This window comes from Ascaphus truei, chromosome 2 (genome assembly GCF_040206685.1).
Source record: "Ascaphus truei isolate aAscTru1 chromosome 2, aAscTru1.hap1, whole genome shotgun sequence".
NCBI lineage: Eukaryota > Metazoa > Chordata > Amphibia > Anura > Ascaphidae > Ascaphus > Ascaphus truei.
Window position 1 is genome coordinate 251,791,060 of NC_134484.1, and position 22,428 is coordinate 251,813,487.

Below are 22,428 nucleotides of genomic sequence, written 5' to 3' on the forward strand. Positions count from 1 at the left end.
CTCCGACACTGGAAGACACCACAGTCCATTCAAGTCAATGAACTGTAAGGCTAAAGCCCCGCTGCCTCAGACAGCGCGCCCGCACTGCAAACAGGCGGTGCGTGCAGAGCGCTATAACGCGGTCTGCAGGCGGCATTCTGAGGCGCGAGGGGGCGTGGTCAAAACGGGCTGTGTGGGCGCAGAAATGACGAGGGGGCGGGGCCACGACGGACACAGGCACAGCACTTCACCGCTATATGTAGTCTTTGAGGAGCGTGCAGGCAAGAATTCTTTCAGGAACCCCAATCATGACCGGGCAGCGGAGTCTTTATACCGGGAGACCCCGCCACAGTACCCCCCGTCCCCCCTGTACATCTGCTGCTGCCTCTCCTACCAGGGAAGACGAGCTCAGCAGCAGGAGCTGCCACAACCTCCCCAGCACGCTCAGCCTGCAAGACGGGCACTGGAGAGAGGGGGACATACACACACACTCAGACCTCCCTCCCGTAGCTGTAGACAGCTTCACAGCTTCCCTCCTTACCCTTGCCCCTCCTCCGCCCCCTCATTGGCTCCCTGCCGAACCACGTGATGCGTCGCCGCTTGGGATCACGATCCTCGTGTATCCCCTGCTGGCTGACGCGTCACAGTGCGCAGCGAGCCTTGCAGCGAGGGGGGACTGGGGCCGGCTCGGGAGGAACTCGGGTCTGGTGAGTGACGCGCACGCGGCCGTGGGCGCCGTCAGATTTAGCGGGACCCAGGCCTAAGGTGTCTTCCAGCGCAGGAAGGTGTCTCATGGCAGAAGACTGCTCATATTGTAAGTGCTTGCATGTATGATTGCTAATGTGTTGAGTGTTCCTACACCAGTGCATGTAAAAGACTCAAGTTACAAAAGGAAAGGAATTTCAACAGTTGTTTTGTTTGTCTTTTCTTCCTTAAGAAACAAGGAAATTGTGATATATCTATTAAATCAAGGAGCTGATGTCAATCTGCGTGCAAAAAATGGATACACGGCATTTGACCTAGTGATGCTGCTAAATGACCCAGGTTTGCCATTTATTAATTTTATTGTATAACATCTATTCATTACTCGTCAGCTGTTGACTTTTATTTAACTTTTTTTCAAGTTTCCCTCTTTTTCGGGGGGAAGGAAAAATTCTAAAATTCTAAAATTCTAAAATTCTCGGAGCCGTATTGATTTTGTGGTACAGTGGCGTACATATGAAAGACGTGCGAACCTTTGCATGAGGTGGCAAACAACGTGAAAAAGTTACAGCTGAGCCAAGAGTTGGCAAGCGATTCCCCAAGCATTAAGTTCCTGTGCATTTTGCAATGCCGTTTAATTTGCTGATTTGCTAAAGTCTCTAAAATCACTCGATTTGTTCGTGAAATTCTCTGAAATCGTTGGATTTGCTTAAGGCTCAAACTATAATCAGGTCACGCACGCCATGTTTCACTCACTGTCTAGCAATACTTCACTCAAAGCTTACTAATTTGGCGACTTTCTGAGCACTCTTGAGGACTGGGGAAACGTTTCGGAAGGAATCGAATCTGAAAGATCGCTACCGGTTTTGCGACTCCATTTTGGATCGTCATCTCTAATGCAAACAATAATCAGACTGATAAAGATTATGATTTTGAAGTGGTAGTCCCTCCTAGGGCAAACGTTTTTGACAGCAAGAACAAGTACATCATATTTAATAATACCTATTTCAGCTGTTTTTTTTTTCTATTTTAATCTTTTTTTTAAATTCATTATCCGTTGGGGTTGTACCTTTAATGTTCTCGTGACATCTCCAGCAGGTGTCATATAACGTCCAACCGCAGTGTGTGTAATGCACATCACAGAGGCTCGGGTGCTCCCAGTGCTAGCTTCTATATATATATATATACAGTAACTGTACCCGGAATAACATACACCGATCTAGCAGATCATAAAAGCTATTAATGAAACATTCACGCATTTGTTTTTTGTTTTTTTTTAATAATAATTTTTCTGACACTAAGTGAATCAAATGATCTGACTCTTCTCTGTATAAGAAATGATTAGCTTTATTTTTGTCTGTAGATTTTTTTTTTTATTATTATGTTCTGATTAATAAAAAATAAACACATCTTTAACTACAAAAATAATGTAACTGACCACTTGAGGGCAGCACAGCTATGATCTTGCATTGTAAGGCCATTTTATACAGTAATGTGCTGTGCAGATGATTCTACACTGGAGAAGATTGAATTCCCATTTAATGCAACTGAAATCTTCTTCAGCATATGGGGGGGGGGGGGGGGCGGGAGTCTTCACACAATATTGAGTATGATATATTGAGTATGACATTTAATACTGATCATTAGCCAGGGAGTTTTGTACCTCCTCTAGAGTTTTTTTTTTTTATGCTAGCAGAATGATGCACAGGCAAGTATAATTTGATTAATGTCATTATAACTTCTGCGGGCATTCCTCAAATCTCAAGCCGATGCGGTAGTACTAAGCCTCGGCAGCAGTGGTCGCGACCAGCGCCGAAGTGGCAAGAATGGAAGTGACTACTCCACTTCCGTTCCAATTACTTCCATTGCTCCGATGGAATGGTGAACACAATCTTCCACCAGGGAATGAGGAAAATATATATGACATTCTCGGAGTGCCGGTGGCCCTTGTGATGTTCGGGGAATGTCATAAGGGCACCCTCTGGATTCGAGTAAAATGACCTCGATACATTGCTGCTAAGAGATGCCAGATGAAGTGCCTCCCTTTACATCAGTTTTGCCCTGATGAATGCTACCTATTATGTTTTGGTCACTCTAAGTGTTGGAGCTTGTGAAACAAAGCCTTATGTTGTCCTTGTTTTTCATTCTTGCAGACACTGAGCTTGTTCGATTGCTGGCCTCTGTCTGTCTGCAGGTGGACAAAGAAAGGGCAAAGCAGAAGAGTAAATCTCCATTGCCAAACTCCAGGAGTAAACAGTCTTTTAACATCCCAATTTCACCAGATGACAAGGCTGGGCTGAAGGTACAGTGCTTCATTCCTCCAACCCAGGATGCCAATGACAGTATGTTCTGATATGGGACTTTCTCTATTCATTGTTAACTAAACAAAAACTAGCTTTGCTGTCCCATACTCCACTATCTTAGCATCCATGGCACTGCTCTCTACTGGTTTCCCTCCTACTGTACATCTCTCATTGATTCTTCAGTGCTTGTGTTACCAACTTCTCTAAGGATCTCTCTTTTGTTGTACCTCAAAGCCCTGTTTTAGGGTACCGGGTACTCTTTCTTCTTTATACACGACAAAGTGACTGGCGGTGGAGGATCCCTGCGGCGAGGTCACTTGTGGCAAAATGCCGGTGGAGATTTGGTCGTAGCAGTCTCGCTGCGACAAAATCTGCTGGCATTTCGCCACCAGTGACCTCGCCAGCCACTTCGCCGCTAAGGTTACCCTTTACCCATAAATCCCTAATACTAACACTACCTCCTCCCCTAAAAATCTTTATTCCTTCTCCTAAAACTTCTAAAGATAACCCCCTACCCTAACCACTAAAACCCCTAAAGCTAACCCCCTAACCACTAAAACCCCTAAAGCTAACCCCCTACCCTAACCACTAAAACCCCTAAAGCTAACCCCCTAACCACTAAAACCCCTAAAGTTAACCCCTTCCCTAACCACTAAAACCCCTAAAGCTAACCCCCTACCCTAACCACTAAAACGCCTAAAATTAACCCCCTTCCCTAACCTCTAAAACCCCTCAAGTTAACCCCTTCCCTAACCACTAAAACCTCTAAAGTTAACCCCCTATCCTAACCACTAAAACTCCTAAACTTAACCACCTACCCTAAAACTAACCCCTTACCCTAAAAGTTACCTTATTGTAGAAGCGGCAGGCCGTGAGAATCGAGCGGCGGAGGGTCCCCCTGTGGCCAAACGCTGGGGGGACTTAGTCTCGGCGAGACGTCTGCGACCAAATGTCCCATTCCACTCACTGGTGACCTCTAACTCCTTTATATTTAGCTATCATCCCTATGCTGAGGACACAAAACTGTATTTGTCCGCACCTGACTTTACACCAGCAGTCCAGTTATAAATCACAGGTTGTCTATCAGCAATCACAGCCTGGATGGCCCTTTGTCACCTCAAACTTAGTATATCTAAGACGGCTTCTCCTACTCCCTCCCAAACCAGGCCCCATCGTTCCCTTCTCCATTGTAGTCAATAACACTACTATCTACCCAGTCTCACAAGTAAGCTGTCTAAGGCAGGGGTGCGCAAACTGGGGGCGCGCCCCCCAGAGGAGATTTTGTTGGGGGCGTGGGCGGTTGCAGAGGCCCCGCGCTCTTCCCCACGCATTTAAATTAAATGCCGGGGGATAGCGTGAGGTCTCTGTAACTCACTTACCGGGATTTAGCCGTCTGTGATGCGTCGCCATGGCAACTGACGCCGCGGGTCCATGTGACGTCACACGCCTCAAATGACGCGGATACCAGGTGGGGGGGGGGGGGAGTGCCAGAGCGGGACAAGGAAAACAGGGGGGCGCAGCAGGAAAAGTGTGCGCTCCCCTGGTCTAAGGGTTACATTACACTCCTCCCTCTCTTTCTCCCCTCATATAAACACTATTACATACAGTGATCTTGCCGTCTCTTCATCTGCAACATTGCAAAGATACGCCTCTTCCGACGTTCCTCAACTATTAAAACACTAATAGATTACTTTATTCTCTTCTGTATTGAATTATGGCAACATTGTTTTATCTGGCCTCCCACCTCTGTCCCTTCCAATCTATTATAAAAAGCTCTGGCTCGAATCATCTTTTGCATTTCTAGACTCATAACTGCCTCTGATCTCCTGAAATGTCTCTACTGGCTTTTTCTTAATCTACGTCTAAACTACACAATTCTCCGCCTTTGCTTCAAGGCTCTACAGTCCTTTGCAGCTCCACATATATAAACTCTGATCTCCTCGTTACATCCTTACTCACCTCTTACACCTGACCCAAGGATGTCTCATCCTTACAAAAAACACAAAAATAGGAGCGCATAGAAAGAAAGCCAGAAAACCGAAATTAGTACACAAATCTTTATCAAAGTAAAACAAAGAATGACACATATAAAATACCACATAAAATGTATCACAATAAGGGTCAAATGACACCACCTAGATAACACGTGTATCTAAAAACACCCAAGACACCCGCCCAGGATAAGGTACTAACATCTATGGCTCAGTGGGAAGGTCCTGATAGAGATGGTAAAAAAGAGAGCACAAGGCACCCACGGCACCATGCTCTGAAGAAGTGTCATTTGACACGAAACGCGTAGGTGGTGACGTCATACGCAGCGACGTTACGTCCGTGACGACGGACCTACATGCTGCAACCCTGAGACACCGCGAGGAAGCCATTAGAAGGTTCCATAGAGCGATATGGTCTGTTTTATACCAATGTGGCAGCCTTGTGCTCTCTTTTGTTTTTTTGCATTTGGAGGGACAGCGCGCGCAAATCCCCCTTTCCATGTCTCATCCTTACATCTTCTAGCTCTACAGCCATCTCACGTCTTAAACCTTTTTCTGTCTATGGAACTCTCTTCTACTTATTCATCAAGCACCTTACCTTTTCATTCCATTGACATCTTGATTTTTTTTAAATTGTATTCAGAGATTAGATTTAAAAAGTTGTCCTTTCCTTTAACTATTTAAAACCAGAGACAGAACATGAAACACAGACAGAGCTAATTTTGACAGTTTTATTATAAATCATTCTTCCTGGTAATGTACAGGTTATTAAGAATTTATTTTAGTGTTAGGACCCTTGAGATGTGGTCTGCCTTGGAGGGGCTCAGGGGCTTACAACACTTTGGCCAAAGGGTTAAACTAAAAAACCATTTTATTCAAAAGATATCTTTATATATATATATATATATATATATATATATATATATATATATATATATATATATAGGCACTGTACCGTGTATCTGTGTTAATGGATGTAGCACTGAGCTCTGTCTGTGTTTCATGTTCTGTCTCTGGTTTTAAATATATATTGCCATGCTCAGTAGCACTCCTCTTTGTCACCTATACGCATATATATATTGTGGTTATTTTGGGGGTTCAACATGAGCTTATTGGGGTTTTATATGCTTTCCTTTAACTAGAAATAACGATTGTGTTGCCTCACAATTTTGACATCCATGAGTATTTTTTTTTAATTTGTTAAAGTTAGACTTGGGAGGTGTTTGATTTCCACTGGCTGTGTGAACAGCCAGTGCTATTACAGCTAGAGACCCCCCTCTCCCCACCTCCCATTAACTTTATTGGCTCTCTGATAAGGACAGAGCTATCAATCTGTCAATCCTTTCTGTGTCTGGGCCGGGTGAGGTTTCCCGTGTTGAGTCAAATTTAAGCCGCAGGGTGTAGAAAAGACTTGATTGACAAACATTTCCCCCTTTCAGAGGCCCCTAAGAAATTCAATGGGCTTGTACCTTTTAAGTATAAAAACATGGTGCCTACTTAGCTCTTCTCCTGCACCAGGAAGAGGTTTCTCAGCCTATTAAATATGGGTCTATTTCCCTCAAATTCTGAAACTCTGTATATGAATTGGTCTAAATTGTATTTTAATGGAAATGGTGTTCAATGCTACCTTATTTATTTATTGTACCCCTTCTTTCTCCAGTCATGGTGGAACAGAATGTCGAACCGTTTCCGCAAGCTGAAGCTGACTCAGACTCTGCGACACGGATTCTCCAGCAACCGTCTGGTGCCTTTGACAGAAAATGCAGGGGCGTCCCTAGACTCCATGATGAGAGCTTCTTCTCATATGGATACCACCAATCCACGGAGACCAGAATCTGCCATGGCGTGGACTGCTACAAGCAAAGACAGCGGTGAGCAGATCAACCAACCATTTAACTGTGTTTATGGTGCTTTTAGGTTTTCAAACCTCTTCTTGAAGTCCATCCAGGCGATGTTATGTGGATACTCCATTTGTATGTATTCTAAGTGCATTATCATGTTTGCTCATCCTTTGGTCATTACTAAAATCTGGCGTGTCTGGGGTTACCCGAGTTTGAAAACCAATGGACTGGAACAGCTGAGCAGTTGGAAACCAAGTTTTCTGATTGTTTGAAATTTCAAATGTTGATCGGCCAGGATGACCAGTGTCACATTAAATAAGTGAACTAAAAAACAGGGAGTCTCACATAGGGATGTCTGGACCTCCCTGGATACAGCGCACCGGCAGATAAGTACCCCCCTCCAGCACCTACCAGCGGTGTGCATGTGCTTCTATATATGACTTGAACTTTGAACCACAATTTTATAACCTAAGGGATTAAAGGTGTAATCCCACATAGCCGGCCAGAAGACAACCTATTGTAAAGGTTTTAACAGTCTATTTGGCTTCCACAAACAAATCTAACAAAGCTTATAATATAGGTTTGACCGCTTTTATTTATTTTTGGGAAATTAATTACAAGTTGAATTTCTTAGGCGCCTCTCACGGACGTGTTTGTCAATCAAGTGTTTTCTTTACCCTTATCCCACCCTGTCCTTATTTGAGAACGAATAAAGTTAAGGGGAGAGAGAGACATGGGGACTGTGTGACTGTTGTGACTTTGCTAATGCGTTTTTGGTCTGTCCCAAGCAGGGTTTTTTTTAATACCCTCCTCTGATTACCCAGGTGGAGCTGGTTAATTGACTAGCTGCAATTAACCAGCTCTCTGCTGGATTTCTCAGACCACTAGATGCAGCTTTGCCGGGATAAGTCCCTGTTACAGGCCTATACACAATACAGGCATACCCCGGTTTAAGGACACTCACTTTAAGTACACTCGCGAGTAAGGACATATCGCCCAATAGGCAAACGGCAGCTCACGCATGCGCCTGTCAGCACATCCTGAACAGCAATACCGGCTCCCTACCTGTACCGAAGCTGTGCGCAAGCGGGGAGACTATAGAGCCTGTTACAAATGCGTTAGTTACATCAGTTATGCACGTATATGACGATTGCAGTACAGAACATGCATCGATAAGTGGGAAAAAGGTAGTGCTTCACTTTAAGTACATTTTCGCTTTCCATACATGCTCCGGTCCCATTACGTACGTTAATGCTGGCTATGCCTGTATCGTTTTTGTAATAGGAAGAAGCATGGTACTATATATAGTAACAAACAGTGACTGTTAATGATTAGTATATATACTGTAGTTGGATACATTGCTAACTGGCAAAACTTATTCAAGCCACTGTTAAGACCAAGAAAGAAAGAGTCATATAATGTACAATTATGTGTAGCACTGTTTCTCCCCCCCCCCCCCCCCCCCCCTTCCTGGGTGATTTTGCCTAGGCTACCGGTACGTGTGGTGCTGGTTACCTGTGAGGGTCCAGGAGAGATGAGCTGCCGCGATGTTGTGGGTCTTGGTTCAATCAGCCCCAAAAGGAGCTGAGGTCCTCTCCCTTCCCTGGGTGGGAAGACACTGACTATCATTTGGAATGCATCCTCCCTAATGCAAAAGGGGAGGCACGGGGTCTGCACCATGATTGGCTGCAACACAGAAAAAGTGTCACTCAAGGAGGCTGCGTGAGGGGGGTAAACCCCACAAGATAGACTGTCACTGCCTGTAGCTACTAGGACTTACGTGACAGGCGGGCATGGATATACTCTCCCGTAGGTGATAAGTTCCCATGTCCTCACTGGGATCCAATTTGGGCACCATCCAGTAACCTGGAGCCTGCAATACAGAAACAGGTTACAGCAGATATATTACATAACCATATACAGTTACAATTACCCATATCATCCACTAGTTTACAGCGATGATGAATACAGTACATAGCTTTTCTTCCAACGGAAGAAAAAGAAAACCCTCACTTATAATATTTAGGGTCGGGCTTCTTTACTACCCGCCCATCAAATAATTTGGTCCAGATGTAATACACCTTGGGAGGACATGGGCACTGCCTAACTTCTACCCTATCCTTGTAGATACATGTACCCCCTAGCTATTCGTCCATAACAGAACGTATTTTGGAGTCAGTAATATATCTGTCATCAGAAGTTTTGGTCTTTATATTTTCTACAACCGCCTGTCTGAGCCACTCCTGACGGTTGTTTATCTCACCCATAAGTGGTTCAGGTACATATGGAAAGGTATATCCATGAGACTGACGGTACCGGTTAAAGATAGCCCTGTCAGCTCTACTGAACTTTAGGATCGTACGGTTAGCTCCCTGACCAGGCAGTCCCAAAATTTAGGCTCACTGAGCTCTACCTCCTGATAGAATACAGAGGGGCCCTTAGGGACTCTCACCCCTAAATTAATCTCGCCCACCCTCTTACAAAGCGCTTCAGCTATTTCCTCCTGGGACAGTTGACCTTCTTCCCACCAGTGGTCCACGATAGGACTATCCACCAGCAGTAGCCGTGTTCTATTTAAACTGGCGGAGTAGCCCTGAAACATTGGGTCCCACCACTTAAGGGGTTCCCTGATCTGATGTTCTACGTGTGGACTACTGGTCCTTGTGTCCACCTGGGAGGACACACCAAAAGTAGCAGATTGCTGGGACAGGGATGAGTCCCTTATTGACTTAAATGACCCAGGGGACTTAGCTACCGGTATCCAGTTTGCATAGGTTATTTCTCCCTCAGAATCATCCTCTGACCACCCATCTTTTCCACCAAAGTCCAAGTCCCTCAAGTCCCCTTGTTAGTCCAAATAAAAAAGGTCTCTCCTAATATTGAAGTACTCATTTACTCTGCACGATTGCAACTGGTCTAACACGGCTATTTCTACTTAATTCATTTTGTAATTCTAACTTTTCATGGCAGAAATGCATCAATTTCTCACAGACTCCGCAAATAAAGCTTGATCTCAATTGTAGCTTATTCTCAACGTATAAACAAGCTTTTGGGAATTAAAAGTTTGTAACAGTGTCTCAGAGTCAGAATGTCCACCTCAGGGACAACTACTCTTCTAACTAAAACCTTGATGAGCTCCAACCAAAGTCTTTCAGTCAAATCTACCATATACTTTACTGTGTTTTGTAACTCACGACTTTTCTGCATTTCAGGGCTGGGCACAACAAAGACTGAAAATGATGATGTACTATTAACAACTATGGTAAGAGTTTCTGGGGGGGAGGGGTTGGAACAAATACAAAGTGAAAAAATATATCTATTTATGACAGACTTTGTGATGTACCGTCATATTTGGGAATACATTTCAGAACATTCTGCTACTCTTCTTTCTCTGCTAAAAATAATAGTGTTTCGGCTCTGAACTGGTAAAATGCAGTGAAACCCATAACTACCTCAGTACAATCCGGTTTTTGTTTTCTGTATGCATTTCTCCTTGTTTACAATAGATGTCTGAAGTACACAATACATACAGAATCCACAGTTGGGTGAGATCACCCAGTACAAAAGCAATCTAAGACGTAATGATCTCCTTGGGAGTGCTGTTTATTTATTTTATTTATTTAAAAACATGTTTTACGAGGAAGTAATACATTGAGAGTTGTCTCTCGTTTTCAAGTATGTCCTGAGCACAGAGTTATGATAATAATACATGGTTACATTAAAAGAACAGAGGTTAAACATTCAATTCACAGATATTTCATGGACAGTTAGAAATGGGATTATGGGCGTATGTAACATTTACAAACAAGATTAAAATGGTGTTAGGAGAGATAGGATAGACCTGCAATGTATTAGAAGAGACCCTGCCACAAGGAGTATACAATCTATAAGAATGCAATCTGTAAATTGGAAAATTGGGTACAGGGGATAACAGAGCTGGTGAGGTTCAAGTGTTGTTGGTGTGTGAATATATATAAAAAAGTAAACAATATTTATCCCCCTCCCTCTTTCATTTGATGCCGCAGGATGAATTGCAGGCTTTCATGCCGTATCGGAATATAGAGAGTAGGATGCAATGGGATGATGTTCCTTGGTATATTTATCTTTTGCCCTAACAGTTTTGTAAGGCACATACATATATGCCTCCAGCATATTTCTGTTTCAAGAACTTAGAGCCAGCTAATTTACACTTCAACCAATGGACGTGATATACTCAACAACACAGTAAACAGTGTAAGGTAGATCATAAGAAGTGCGGTATATCATATACATGAGTCATGGGATAAGACTGAGTTTTGTAAAATAAGCTGCTAGTTTTCTTATCCTTCCTGTGTTTGAAGTATCAGGTTAATCAATAGCCAGATGAATTAGAATGTGGTGAAGACTCCTTGATCTTTAAAGAGGCCTTTGGCCAAAGAAGAGCATATTTTTATTTATTTAGAACCCATTCAGCCTTATAAGGCCTATGGAAACCCAGTAGTTCCTAAGAGGTAAGTTTGGGGGAGCGCAGATATCACTAGATTATCAAAAATAGAAAACATATATTAGTGCAGATGGTCTGCAATGTGGGTGAGGTATGCAAAAATGATCTATGAGATGTTGTCACGGGAGACCAGGCCATTTACACCTTTTTATCTGGACCATACATTGAGCAAAACAAGTTAATTAAATAAATTGTAAATTTATTCACAGGAAATGGTAAACACACAATGTTACACAAACTACATAAGAAAAGACACACTTATTTGGGAACTGGGGTACACAACTAATCTCTACTAGGTGCCGGGAACCCTACCTAAGTATTTTCCCCAAACACTGAGATTTAGCCTGCCACGTCCTGTAACGGAAATCAGCTTGCAGTTCCAGACACCACCCCTCTCCCCTCTCCGGAGGTCTGGCTTTTCACTTGGTGCTTAGAATCTTGGAGAACTCCCGGGAACTGTAGAGAACTGAAAATCTGATTGGCGCATGGGGTTTATAATACCTCTGAGTTTCATTCACAATATACTACCCCCCTATCAGAAACGTGAGAACATTCTCAGCAGCCAATCAGAGCAGGGCTCATCTGGCTGATGATGTCAGAGAAAGGGGCATGGCTAGACAGGGAAGGCTCCGCAGAGTCTGAAAGAACCCAAATGGCTGTTGGCGCCTTTTCGTCTGCCCCTCCTTGCTACCAAATGGCTCGATACCTCTTGGCATCCCCTTTGAGGCCAGATGGCTTGGCAGACATCATGTCTCATATGCAAATGCTTAGGCTGACTGCATGGATTTTTATACATACAGTATAACACCCTACGAATCATACTTTAATAAAGTATAAACTTTGGGGGAACCTTATTTACGTGTGGGAAATTAGTTGGAGATATCTGGGCTCGAAAACCAGGAGTCTGGGGGACACGGTGCAGCCCAAATATAATTCACCCAGCGAACCCACAAATAGTGCATGCACGTTGAGGAGAATCAGGGAACCACCAGTAGCTGGGCCTCCCGATCTCCTGCAAACAAAAGGAATACATTTTCACCCCAATATCCCACCTAAAACTTACACTACCAAAATCTGGAGTGTCAATGACACAGGGAACCCCAAAATCCCCTAAACAGGTCAGGTTTTTCTATACTTTACAGGGGATTTCCAGAGCCCACAAACAAAATACAGGTTCTGGTACACCTTGGCACTAACTGGGGTACCCCTATTTTATCTAGGGATCCACGCAGCTACAGGAACACTTTTCATCCATGTGCCTCATTTTACTGTGCACAAAGCATATATGTACTTAACACCCTTTGTTAATAAAATATACACTTTAAAAACCTAAGTCTTTCTGGTATGGGGAATAGAATAAAAAGCTGCACGGTATTTTTCACTAGCCATATTCCCCACACACTATTGCATAGACTTAGTACGGATTCTAAGAATCCCCTCACAACCTTATATGTATGGTTGGAGCACCTCAGAACCCCTATACCGGTTCTGGGTGACATGGGCATTTACTGGGTGTCTCCATTAACCTAGGGACCCCTTGACTGTTTCAGGGACACCTCACATCCCTATGCCCCCTTTACCTTTCTGGCCTGTGCTGAAGCAGAGAACCCCTAGTGGTGAGTCGCAAAAGCGTTTTTAAGGGGAGATATTGTCTATACATGGGCCTACATGTATCCAGGAATTATGCCTGATTCCTGGGTACATTTTTCGGGGAACCAGCAACTCTGGACCCAAACTAGCTAGGCACATTCTGACAACACTTTCTCCACAAACCCCCCCTTGTAACTCATACCACAGCAATCTCTGCTTGCTGGCACTTCTGGAAAGGTAAAAACACATACAATACTTTATTACCGCACATTACAGGTTATGCAGGTACAAACCCTGGACTCAAGAGCTGACACTCTATAAACCCAACACACGGATCAGGGGTAACCAAACGGGCTTAAACCTTTATTTGATAGCCTGGCTACCCCCCTACCGTCACAGATGTGCACTCACATTTAGTATAAAAGATTAAAGCAGTTTCCAAATATAGTTTGGTGTGTGAACGCTTGACCAGATGTCAGTCAATCAGCTCAGATTTAGTTGCAGTTGCGGTGGCGTGGAGTGTAGAAAGACTAGAAAGTTCCTCAGAGGGCCTGGCTTTTTAACAAACAGGGTTAACTTTGCATGTTTGTTGTCAGAAGTATCCCACCTGAAGCAAAGTTACTAAAAGGCCGGGGGCTATTCATTTAAAGGATACATTTAAGACAATGTAATTATTAAACACATGTTAAACATATATAGGGAACAAAGCCTTACCTTCTTCAACTACTTAGCTGCCCTATTGTGGTGGAAGACCAGCCTAAATAGCTGGTGAGTTGTACTGAAGAGGACCAAAAAAAATACACGTCATGTGACACCTGTTGAGCTAGTGTTGTACGTTAGAAAACATGTGAAACAATAGTAAACTTCTTTTAATCCGTATTCTGTGCGGCAAGGTGAATTTGATCAAAATATTGTTCTTTTCCTTACATGCTGCAAAGTGACCAAAAAGGTCCCACTAGATTAGAAATAATGTTCTCAAAACATGCGGGGCACCATGGGCAAAAAAAACCCAACCTTTCTATTCCAGCTTGTTATGTGAAAATTTAGTGCTTTTTGTTTTGGGTCTTTCTGCCACTAGTTAAAGAATGGGGCTCCTTTTGCCAAACTCCCCAACGACAAACTGAAAGCTGTGATCCCACCGTTCTTGCCTCCTTCTAACTTTGAGCTGTGGAATTCTGACCGGTCCAGAATCAGCAGAGATGGTAAAATGGACCAGACCAGAGCGTCAATGCCGCAAAGGCTCGCAAAGCCCAGTTTTAACAGCAGTGGAAATTCTGATATTGTAAGTACAGTGTTTTTTGTTCATGGCGCAGAGGGACATATTAACTAAGTAGTGCTATTTTGTAAGGCACCTTTTGGCATTGGAAGACGCCTTACGGCCAAATTGCTTTGAAATAGCATTGCGTAGTAAATATGGCCCATAATTGTTTTTTTCCCCCGAATAAAATACCAGTTGTGGAGATTTACAAATGCCTGACTCAGATGTGACTTTACTGTATGTTAGTAGCTTTAAGGTGACATCAGAAGTCCGGAAAGCTCATGCATATTGTGCATCTCTGAAGAAATGTTGTGCTTGTGCATTCAAATGTTTTACAACCTGCACCCTACAATCTATTCTTCTCAAACTCTATGAGACAAATCTAATACAGAGATACAAATATTCTGCACCCTCCACCATTTAAACACAAGAATGTTTAGACACGGTACATAACACCAGGTTTAAAATGGTAAAATCCACTACATTTGACTTCGTTTTACACATTTACTAATATACAAATGTGTGTTTAATGTCCTTCTTCCAAAACGAGGCGTACAGTACTTGAATCTTTTGCTTTGTAACATTTCCCCCTGGTCTTGTGTACACATTCAGTTATTGCTGCTGGAAAACATATACCGTCCCGTTGGGGAAGCCAGAAATATAAAATGTATACACAGTCCTTTGCAGACTCACAGACAAACTCTGACTACACGATATACTGAGGAACTAACGGGGGTGTCCTTTGGTAAAGACATGGGAACATAGTAGCATAGAATTTGGCAGCAGATGAGAACCCCTTGGCGCACCTAGTCTGCCCGTTTTCCTATGTGTTGTTAAAGCACAGACCCTATTTTATCCTCGTCTTTTTTTCATATTGAGGATAGCCTTGTGCCTATCTAAAACATTTTTTAACTCTTGCGCTATTCCACTCTACAACCTCCGTTGGAAGGCAGTTCCACAAATCCACCACTTTCTGCGAAGAAGTATTTCCTCACAAGGAGTTGGAGGAAATGCATTTTTGTTATCTGTGGCAGCCATCAGTCATGCGATTTATACATCCGAATGAAAACGATACCATTATAAGTACATTATTGCATTTTATAATATTCAACAGTATGTACATACTTCCAGACAATTGCACAGTCAGAATGTATGCCTGGTTCAAGTGAATGGGCTATAGTGGGCATTATGGCTTAGCAAAGCAATCTGGGCCATTTTCTCTCAATTGCAACATACAGTATGTTTCTTTAAATGCCATCTTGAACATAGACACACATCGACAATGCCAAAAGCAAGATATACTTGCCGTGCACTTCCCGTTGATGAGTTAGATCTTCGAAAGATATATATGATGGTGCAGAATATCTTGACGGGATCCCCTATAAAACGTCACAGGTAAAGTCTTCAATCGAAAAAAGATACACACACATCCATCAAATAATGTCATCAGGCCATTTTGCATGGTTTTATACCTAGAGATGGCTTAATCTAATGTTGTGCTTTCTTAGTCTTACATATGTGTAGCCAGGTCCCCCAGTCCTTCCCTTACCTCCATTGTGGGAATGGAGCAGGGGGAGGCTACAGCGACGCTGCAGGCAGGGCAGGGAGCGCATCGGTGATCTGGAGGCTCCCCGAAGCATCCGGCCGCCATTTTGATACTTGCGCATGCGCGATCGGAAGGGTGCGAAGGCGCAGTGCTGATATAGGTGTGGCGGCCATTGCCAGGCTCCGCAAGGGGGAACTACAGTCCCCAGCAGTCTTAGGGGCTGTCGATCACCTGGGCTGCAACAGCCAATAGAGCTGTAGAAGCAGGAGAAGGGCCAAGAGATACATTTGGCGCGCTTAGCACCATACTTCAGTCGGGAGCAGGACAGAGAAGGGTGAGGTAGTGTCTTAGGTGCCAGTGACTAGACCTAGAGTCCCCCAGGTCACAGCTAGGCCCCAACTCACCAAAGAATGTGGTTGCTTCAGGGATGGCCCCTAGATATGGACGCTTCCCCATTACTGTATAGTGTCAGGGACACAGTGAAGACGCCGTGCGGTGACTTGCGGCCTGTGGTCCTCAATAACCTCCTGAAAATCTACCCAGAGGACCCTCGCCAGAAGGCCGCATCTGCACAGGTGCCTTGCAGGGACAAATGGACGTCAGCCTGCAAAAAGGCGTTCACAGGCCTCAAAAAGAACCTTCTGGAAGCACCCGTTTTAGCTTATGCCGACCCCGAGCAACCATATATCCTACATGTGGATGCAAGCTTCAACGATTTGGGAGCTGTGCTGCAACAGAAGTACCCTGCTGATGTTCGCCCAGTGGCATATGTGAGTCATAGCTTGACCCCCACCGAGCCAAATTACCCTGTCCACAAGCTGGAGTTCCTCGTCCTCAAGTGGGCGGTAGTTGACAAACTACATGACTACCTATACAGAGTTTCCTTCGAAGTACAAACGGACAACAACCCGTTGACTTATATCTTGACGTACGCCAACTGGACACCACCGGCCATAGGTGGCTAGCGGCCCTCTCCAATTATTAGTTCACCTTGAAGTACTGTATAAATCGGGTCTGATGCTCTGTCCAGGAGACCTGGGCTGAGTACAATACCGGATGACGGCCTCTGGGAAGAAATCACTGGACCTGGGATTCGGGCCATGTGCTCAACTGTCGCCATAGTGGAGGACAAAGTGTAATTCTCTGAGTTGAGACTTGCCGACTCACTGGGATGCCAATCCAAGGCACTCCCTGCAGCCTTCTGCCACCCCGAAGGAATGAATATCACCCAAGATACCATAATCACCTGGAAAGAGTTGGTGCTGCAACAGATGCGAGATCCAGTGGCTGGATCTATACGCCAGGTCATTCAGCAAGACAACCCCCATTGGTGAAGCGTGCTCCCACTGACACGGTCGTCGTTTATTATGCAAGAATGGGACACGTTCCAGACTGATATGGGTCTACTCTATCGGGTGGTTCCTTACCACAACCATCCGGATAGAAGGCAGCTGGTTCTACCCAGGAACCTAGAGTATATGGTCCTACAATCTCTACATGATGGCCATGGACATCTGGGAGTGGACATGACCATTGGCCTAATACAAAACCGGTTCTTCTGGCACAAGATGAGGGAATTGGTAGAACACCATTGCCGCTGATGCTTGCGGTGTATCAAGCGGAAAACACGTGCCATTGGAGCTGCTCTGCTAGGCAATATGAAGGGCTCTGGTCCCCTAGAGCTCGTCTGCATGGACTTCCTGTGTATTGAGCCAGACTCGAGGGGTATAGGGAATGTGCTCGTGATCATGGACCGCTACGCCCAAACCTTCCCCCAAAAAGACCAGAAGGCCCTCACGGTGGCTATGGTTTTATGGGAGAGGTACTTCGTACACTACGGGCTACCGAATCATATACACAGATCAAGGGCGGGATTTCGAAAGCAAGTTCATCCAAGTGTTGCTGAAGCTGCTCAATATTAAAAAGTCCAGAACGACTCCATACCATCTGGAGGGAGACGCCCTGCCAGAAAGGTTAAACCGCACCTTAGTCAACATGCTCGGCACCCTAAAGGGCTCCCAGAAGGCAGAGTGGACCAAGCATGTTGTAGCGATGGTGCATGCTTACAACTGCACCAGACATGAATCCACCGGATTCACTCCATATTCTATAATGCAGTGCAAGGAGCGCTCTGGTGCTGTAGAGGCTCTGCGGCGCATCCGGCTAGTGGGGGCCACCATTTTGATACTCGCGCATGTGCGATTGGAAGGATGCTCATGCACAGTGCCGATATAGTTGCGACGGCCATTGCAAGGCTCCGCAAGGGGGAATTACAGTCCCCAGCAACCTTAGGGGCTGTTGATCACCTGGGCAGCAACAGCCAATAGGGCTGTAGAGGCAGGAGAAGGGCCAAGAGATACATTTGGGGCGCTTGGCACCACACTTCAGTCTGGAGCAGGACAGAGAAGGATGAGGTAGTGTCTCGGTGCCAGTGGCCCTGAGACTAGGCCTAGAGTCCCCCAGGTCACGGCTAGGCCCGACTCACCAAAGATTGTGGTTGCTTCAGGGAAGGCCCCTAGATTGGGATGCTTCCCCATTACTGTATAGTGTCAGGGACACAGTGAAGAGGCCGTGCAGTGACTTGCGCCCTGTGGTCTGGGACCAGACGACCATCTATACTGAGTGACTCTTAAAGGTGAGAGACCCCAACGGGATTTCACCCCACACAGAGGCGGACGTCTTCATTGGATCAGACGGATACTTTTATCAGCCGGCGGTACCAGTGTTCTGGAGAGCCCGGGAATTTATCATCCTCTACAAATGCACCAACGGCCACACACACACTCTGTGGGTAGCACTACTCCACACACTTTGGGGTGGGCTTGGCTCTGGACACCGGGTGGTTAGGTGCTCAGGGCACCTCAATACATTGGGGGAACCTCACCAGGGTGTGGACAAGGTGGTGGTTGGACAGTTGGGGCACTGGGTGTGTACTGCCGTGCGTGGCCTGTACAGTACTGCGTTGTTGTTATTCACTAAGTTGCATGTTCAGTAAATACTCTTTTACCATAACTTTGTGTATTTACTATTGTATTGTCTTGGGAGGAGCTATCCTGTTGTATTGGGATCCTTCTCAGGTGGAGGCGCTGTCACCAGATAGAATCAGGTACCCCCCCAGGCTCCCTTCAGCGGAAGATCAGGCCTCCTGTGAGCCACTCAGGTAAAGAACCACACATAGTTTCCCTTAGACACAGGGGAAAGGGGGCTACATATGCTTAATAAATGGTCTGATTACCTTTTTGATGGATGTGTGCGTTCGTCTTTTTTTTCTGAGTGAACACTGCCCCCGAGATAAACAAACTAGTGCTTGTTGCCTGAATCTAAAATTTATGCAGAGTTGGTTCAACCTGCTGAGGGGGGTTTGAACCGACTCCTTTGTGCACTTAGGGTCAAATCTTAAACCTGGCATCTCCTTTTGATCAGTGTGACAAACATACACATGGATACTGCCAAACACTCCTATTCCTCCTGCATTTTCAGAGATCATGTGTGGCCTATGTGAAGACTAATTGTAATGATAATGAAAGCCAATGCAGACAGGCTCGTATGTCCAGTGTGGCTTGTGATTTTGGAGTGTTCTCCCCTGTGCTTGTGCAAGTGATAACTGATTTTCTGTTCTTCATTCTCCCTACCATAACCAACCCCCCTTCTCTCTGCCATGTGCTGATGCTAGTTGTGTTGTACAGTATGTTGGAAGGTGTTAGGGACTTCGTTTCTGCCTTTAAGCTTTTCATATGCATATATAGTATGTTGAACAACTTTCTCCAACCATGATTTCCTTCTTTTCCTTCTCAATGTTCAGACTTCAGTGAGCCGAGCCCCAAGATCTGTTAAATTTCCAAGCCTACCGAGGAGCCCAACATCACCTTCAAATTCAGGGAACTTTAACCACTCTCCTCACTCCTCTGGTGGAGCCAATAGTGTTACAGGTATTCCTCAAAACAGAATACATCATAAAGCCTTCACCCCAGACATGTATGTAGTTAAAATACTGACACTATATTTCAGTAAATAAAAAAAACGGGAACATCATTTACATACAGTTATCTCTTGACGTGTGGATCCAAATGTGATGCTAAATTTGTTCTGTATTTGAAATACAGGAAATTATTATTTTGGGGTCTCACAATGCTACGAGTTAATTCCATAAAATTAACAACTCCAGACATTCTTTTTGTATTTATGCCCTTATATTTGTATCTCTATAGTGCAGTTTTGATGTAGTCTTACATGCTGCAGAACGCAGAACCTTGCTGTTGTGTGAGTCAGTAGGTTTGAGAGTATGATACTGCACTTCTACAGTCTTGTTCAGGAGACACAGTGGCACTGACAATGTTCTATATAATAAATCTGGTGCTCTCTGAAGTGACACAACATCACTCAAGATCAAAGACACGGGCACACAGGTTAAATGCAAATAGCAGGCATTGTTAGTGTAAAGCATCTTTATCGTTGTGTTCCATTGGAACCGTTATCAGGGTTTATTTACCTTGAGGACATTTATCAAAGATCAAGGTCCTAAGGAACAAAATAGTGGTGGTCGTATTAGAACCTTTGCATATAATCCGCAGCATATTTCCCTTCTACACAGCTAAAGTGTGGTACAACCCGTCTCCTCTTTCTTTTGTAAGGCGGCAGTGCAGATAACGTCTTGTCCCAAATAGCAGCCCAGAGGAAAAAAGCAGCCAGTTTATCTGAGCAGAAGAAAACCCAGCCACATAGCCCTAGCAACACAGCGTGCGGATCCACTGCACCTGAGCCACAGAGCGCCACTCCAACCAGCAACGGACATTTAACAAAGGTGACCTCACAATGAATAAGCACTTAGGGTAGCAGGTGATTTATTTCAAGCTAAGGAAGTATATGAAACAAAAGCTTCTGCAGACAAGAAGAATCTTTTAAAATGTTGTTTTACTTATATTTATGTAATAGACTGTTGCCTACTATTCAATATTATTGGCTACATGGGTGTGCATATAAAAGGCTACCACTTCCAGGACAGATGAACACAATGGTTTATGGTGTAAATGTGTTGAATAGGAGGTAGTACTCACACCCCTCCCTCTGATGCCTGGCATTGCTGATGTAAGTCAGCTTGCAATTAAATAGATTTTTTAGTTAAAGCTGCAGTTCAAGATGCTGTTTTTTAAAGAAAATATATATATTTTTCCCATTCAATATGTGCATCAATACAATCTGCACACTGACAAGTGATTAGCTAAGCTGCAGATCGATCTGTTCTCCTGTAATCAATCACTTGCTCAGGGTTATTTAATTCAGTTCTTACATAGCATTTTGGGCAATGTAGTCCTGGAATATGATTGACTGGGCAGTTACTAGATATAATTGGTTCACTGCTAGAGAGAGGGTGGATCTCAAGAGCCAGAGCCTATCAGAAGGGGAAAGGGGCTGTCACTTTGGAAATACTTCCTACATTAGAAACACTACAAATGTCTTTAAAACATTTTTATTTGACATTTTAAATGCTACAAGTATTTTCTCATAGTACAGAACTGATTTATTTTTAAAAAAAAACACACGTAGAATGTTACTTCAACTTCACTTTGAAATAATTTATTAAAGCAGCAGTTGAAGTGTGTGATCTGATAACAAACAAACATGATGTAAAAAAAGGAATATTAGTAATAGCAATAATACAACTCATGGCACTACACATGCAGTGTATGAAATGAAAGTACAGTGGATCTTATGGCCTTTCTTTAGACATTCCAGCATGAAAGTCCAAGGGCTAATGTCCTTTTGGTGTCTTGAATGGCCTTGACAGCTGAGAATAATGCTGCGTTGTCTTTATATTTATTTAACACCGCACAGAAAATTGAAATAATAAAAAGACCTCCATCTGGAGCTTCTTCTACTTCTAAAAGCACATCTCCTACGCTGACCCCGTCTCCATCGCCAACTCCGAAGGGCCGCCTTGCAGAGTCTTCTATCTCCGCTTCTTCTCACAAGCAGTCCAAGAGCAGCGGAGGCTCCAGCAGTGGAACCATTACAGATGAAGGTGTGAACCACTGAATAGAACCTTAGGACAGCATCATAGAGGCAGCGTGTGCTGAGTACCACGAGTGAACATGCTAACACAACCTAAGTGGCCTGCAATGCATTGCTGTGCAATACTTTACAGGCCCCTCTGGCAACAAAGAGGATATTAATGTATTAAGAAATCCATAACAACTGCCACACACACTTCAATTTAAATGAACGAAAATATATTAATACTAGTTATATAAAAGTTGTCACAACATAATGTATATTTTATTGAAACGAAGGTGGGTAGTAGTTTTGATTTATCTCCTCAGCTGATTTCTTTCTGAGGTGGTTTCAAAGAGTCACAATTTGGTTTTGCTGAAGGGAATAATATTAATGGTAATGTTGTTACATTAACCTTATATGTGACTGGGAGCAGGCACAGCAGCAGTATACAGGAATGATTGGAGAGCAGGAAAACTCCAGAACAATGGAGCAACTCCATAGTTATCCTCATCCACAGGAAAGGAGACCAAGAAGAACTCCATAACTGCAGATGATGATTCAGTTTTCTAGCCCAACCTTTTTTTATTCTGTTTACATTTATTTTAGTCTTGCATTTATTTTACTGCAGCCATCCCCAAGTATCTGCGTGTACATTTGTGTGGTATGGACCACTTTTAGAATAGATGCAGTTTCCTCTTGCAGATGTAATAGAGATGAGGTTTGTGCAAATACATTCCCGCGTTA

At 44.1% G+C, this 22,428-nt stretch overlaps 1 protein-coding gene across 1 annotated transcript in view; it reads left to right on the plus strand.

The window, feature by feature from the left end:
* The window catches only part of ANKS6 (ankyrin repeat and sterile alpha motif domain containing 6), a 69,894-nt gene that overhangs the window by 37,011 nt on the left and 10,455 nt on the right, over positions 1-22,428 (plus strand). Inside the window, exons 5-12 of the mRNA XM_075586034.1 lie at positions 917-1,023; positions 2,835-2,983; positions 6,636-6,846; positions 10,029-10,078; positions 13,968-14,171; positions 19,496-19,622; positions 20,325-20,494; positions 21,526-21,712. Coding sequence (XP_075442149.1) covers positions 917-1,023; positions 2,835-2,983; positions 6,636-6,846; positions 10,029-10,078; positions 13,968-14,171; positions 19,496-19,622; positions 20,325-20,494; positions 21,526-21,712 — 1,205 coding nt within the window. The remainder of the gene's footprint in view (positions 1-916; positions 1,024-2,834; positions 2,984-6,635; positions 6,847-10,028; positions 10,079-13,967; positions 14,172-19,495; positions 19,623-20,324; positions 20,495-21,525; positions 21,713-22,428) is intronic.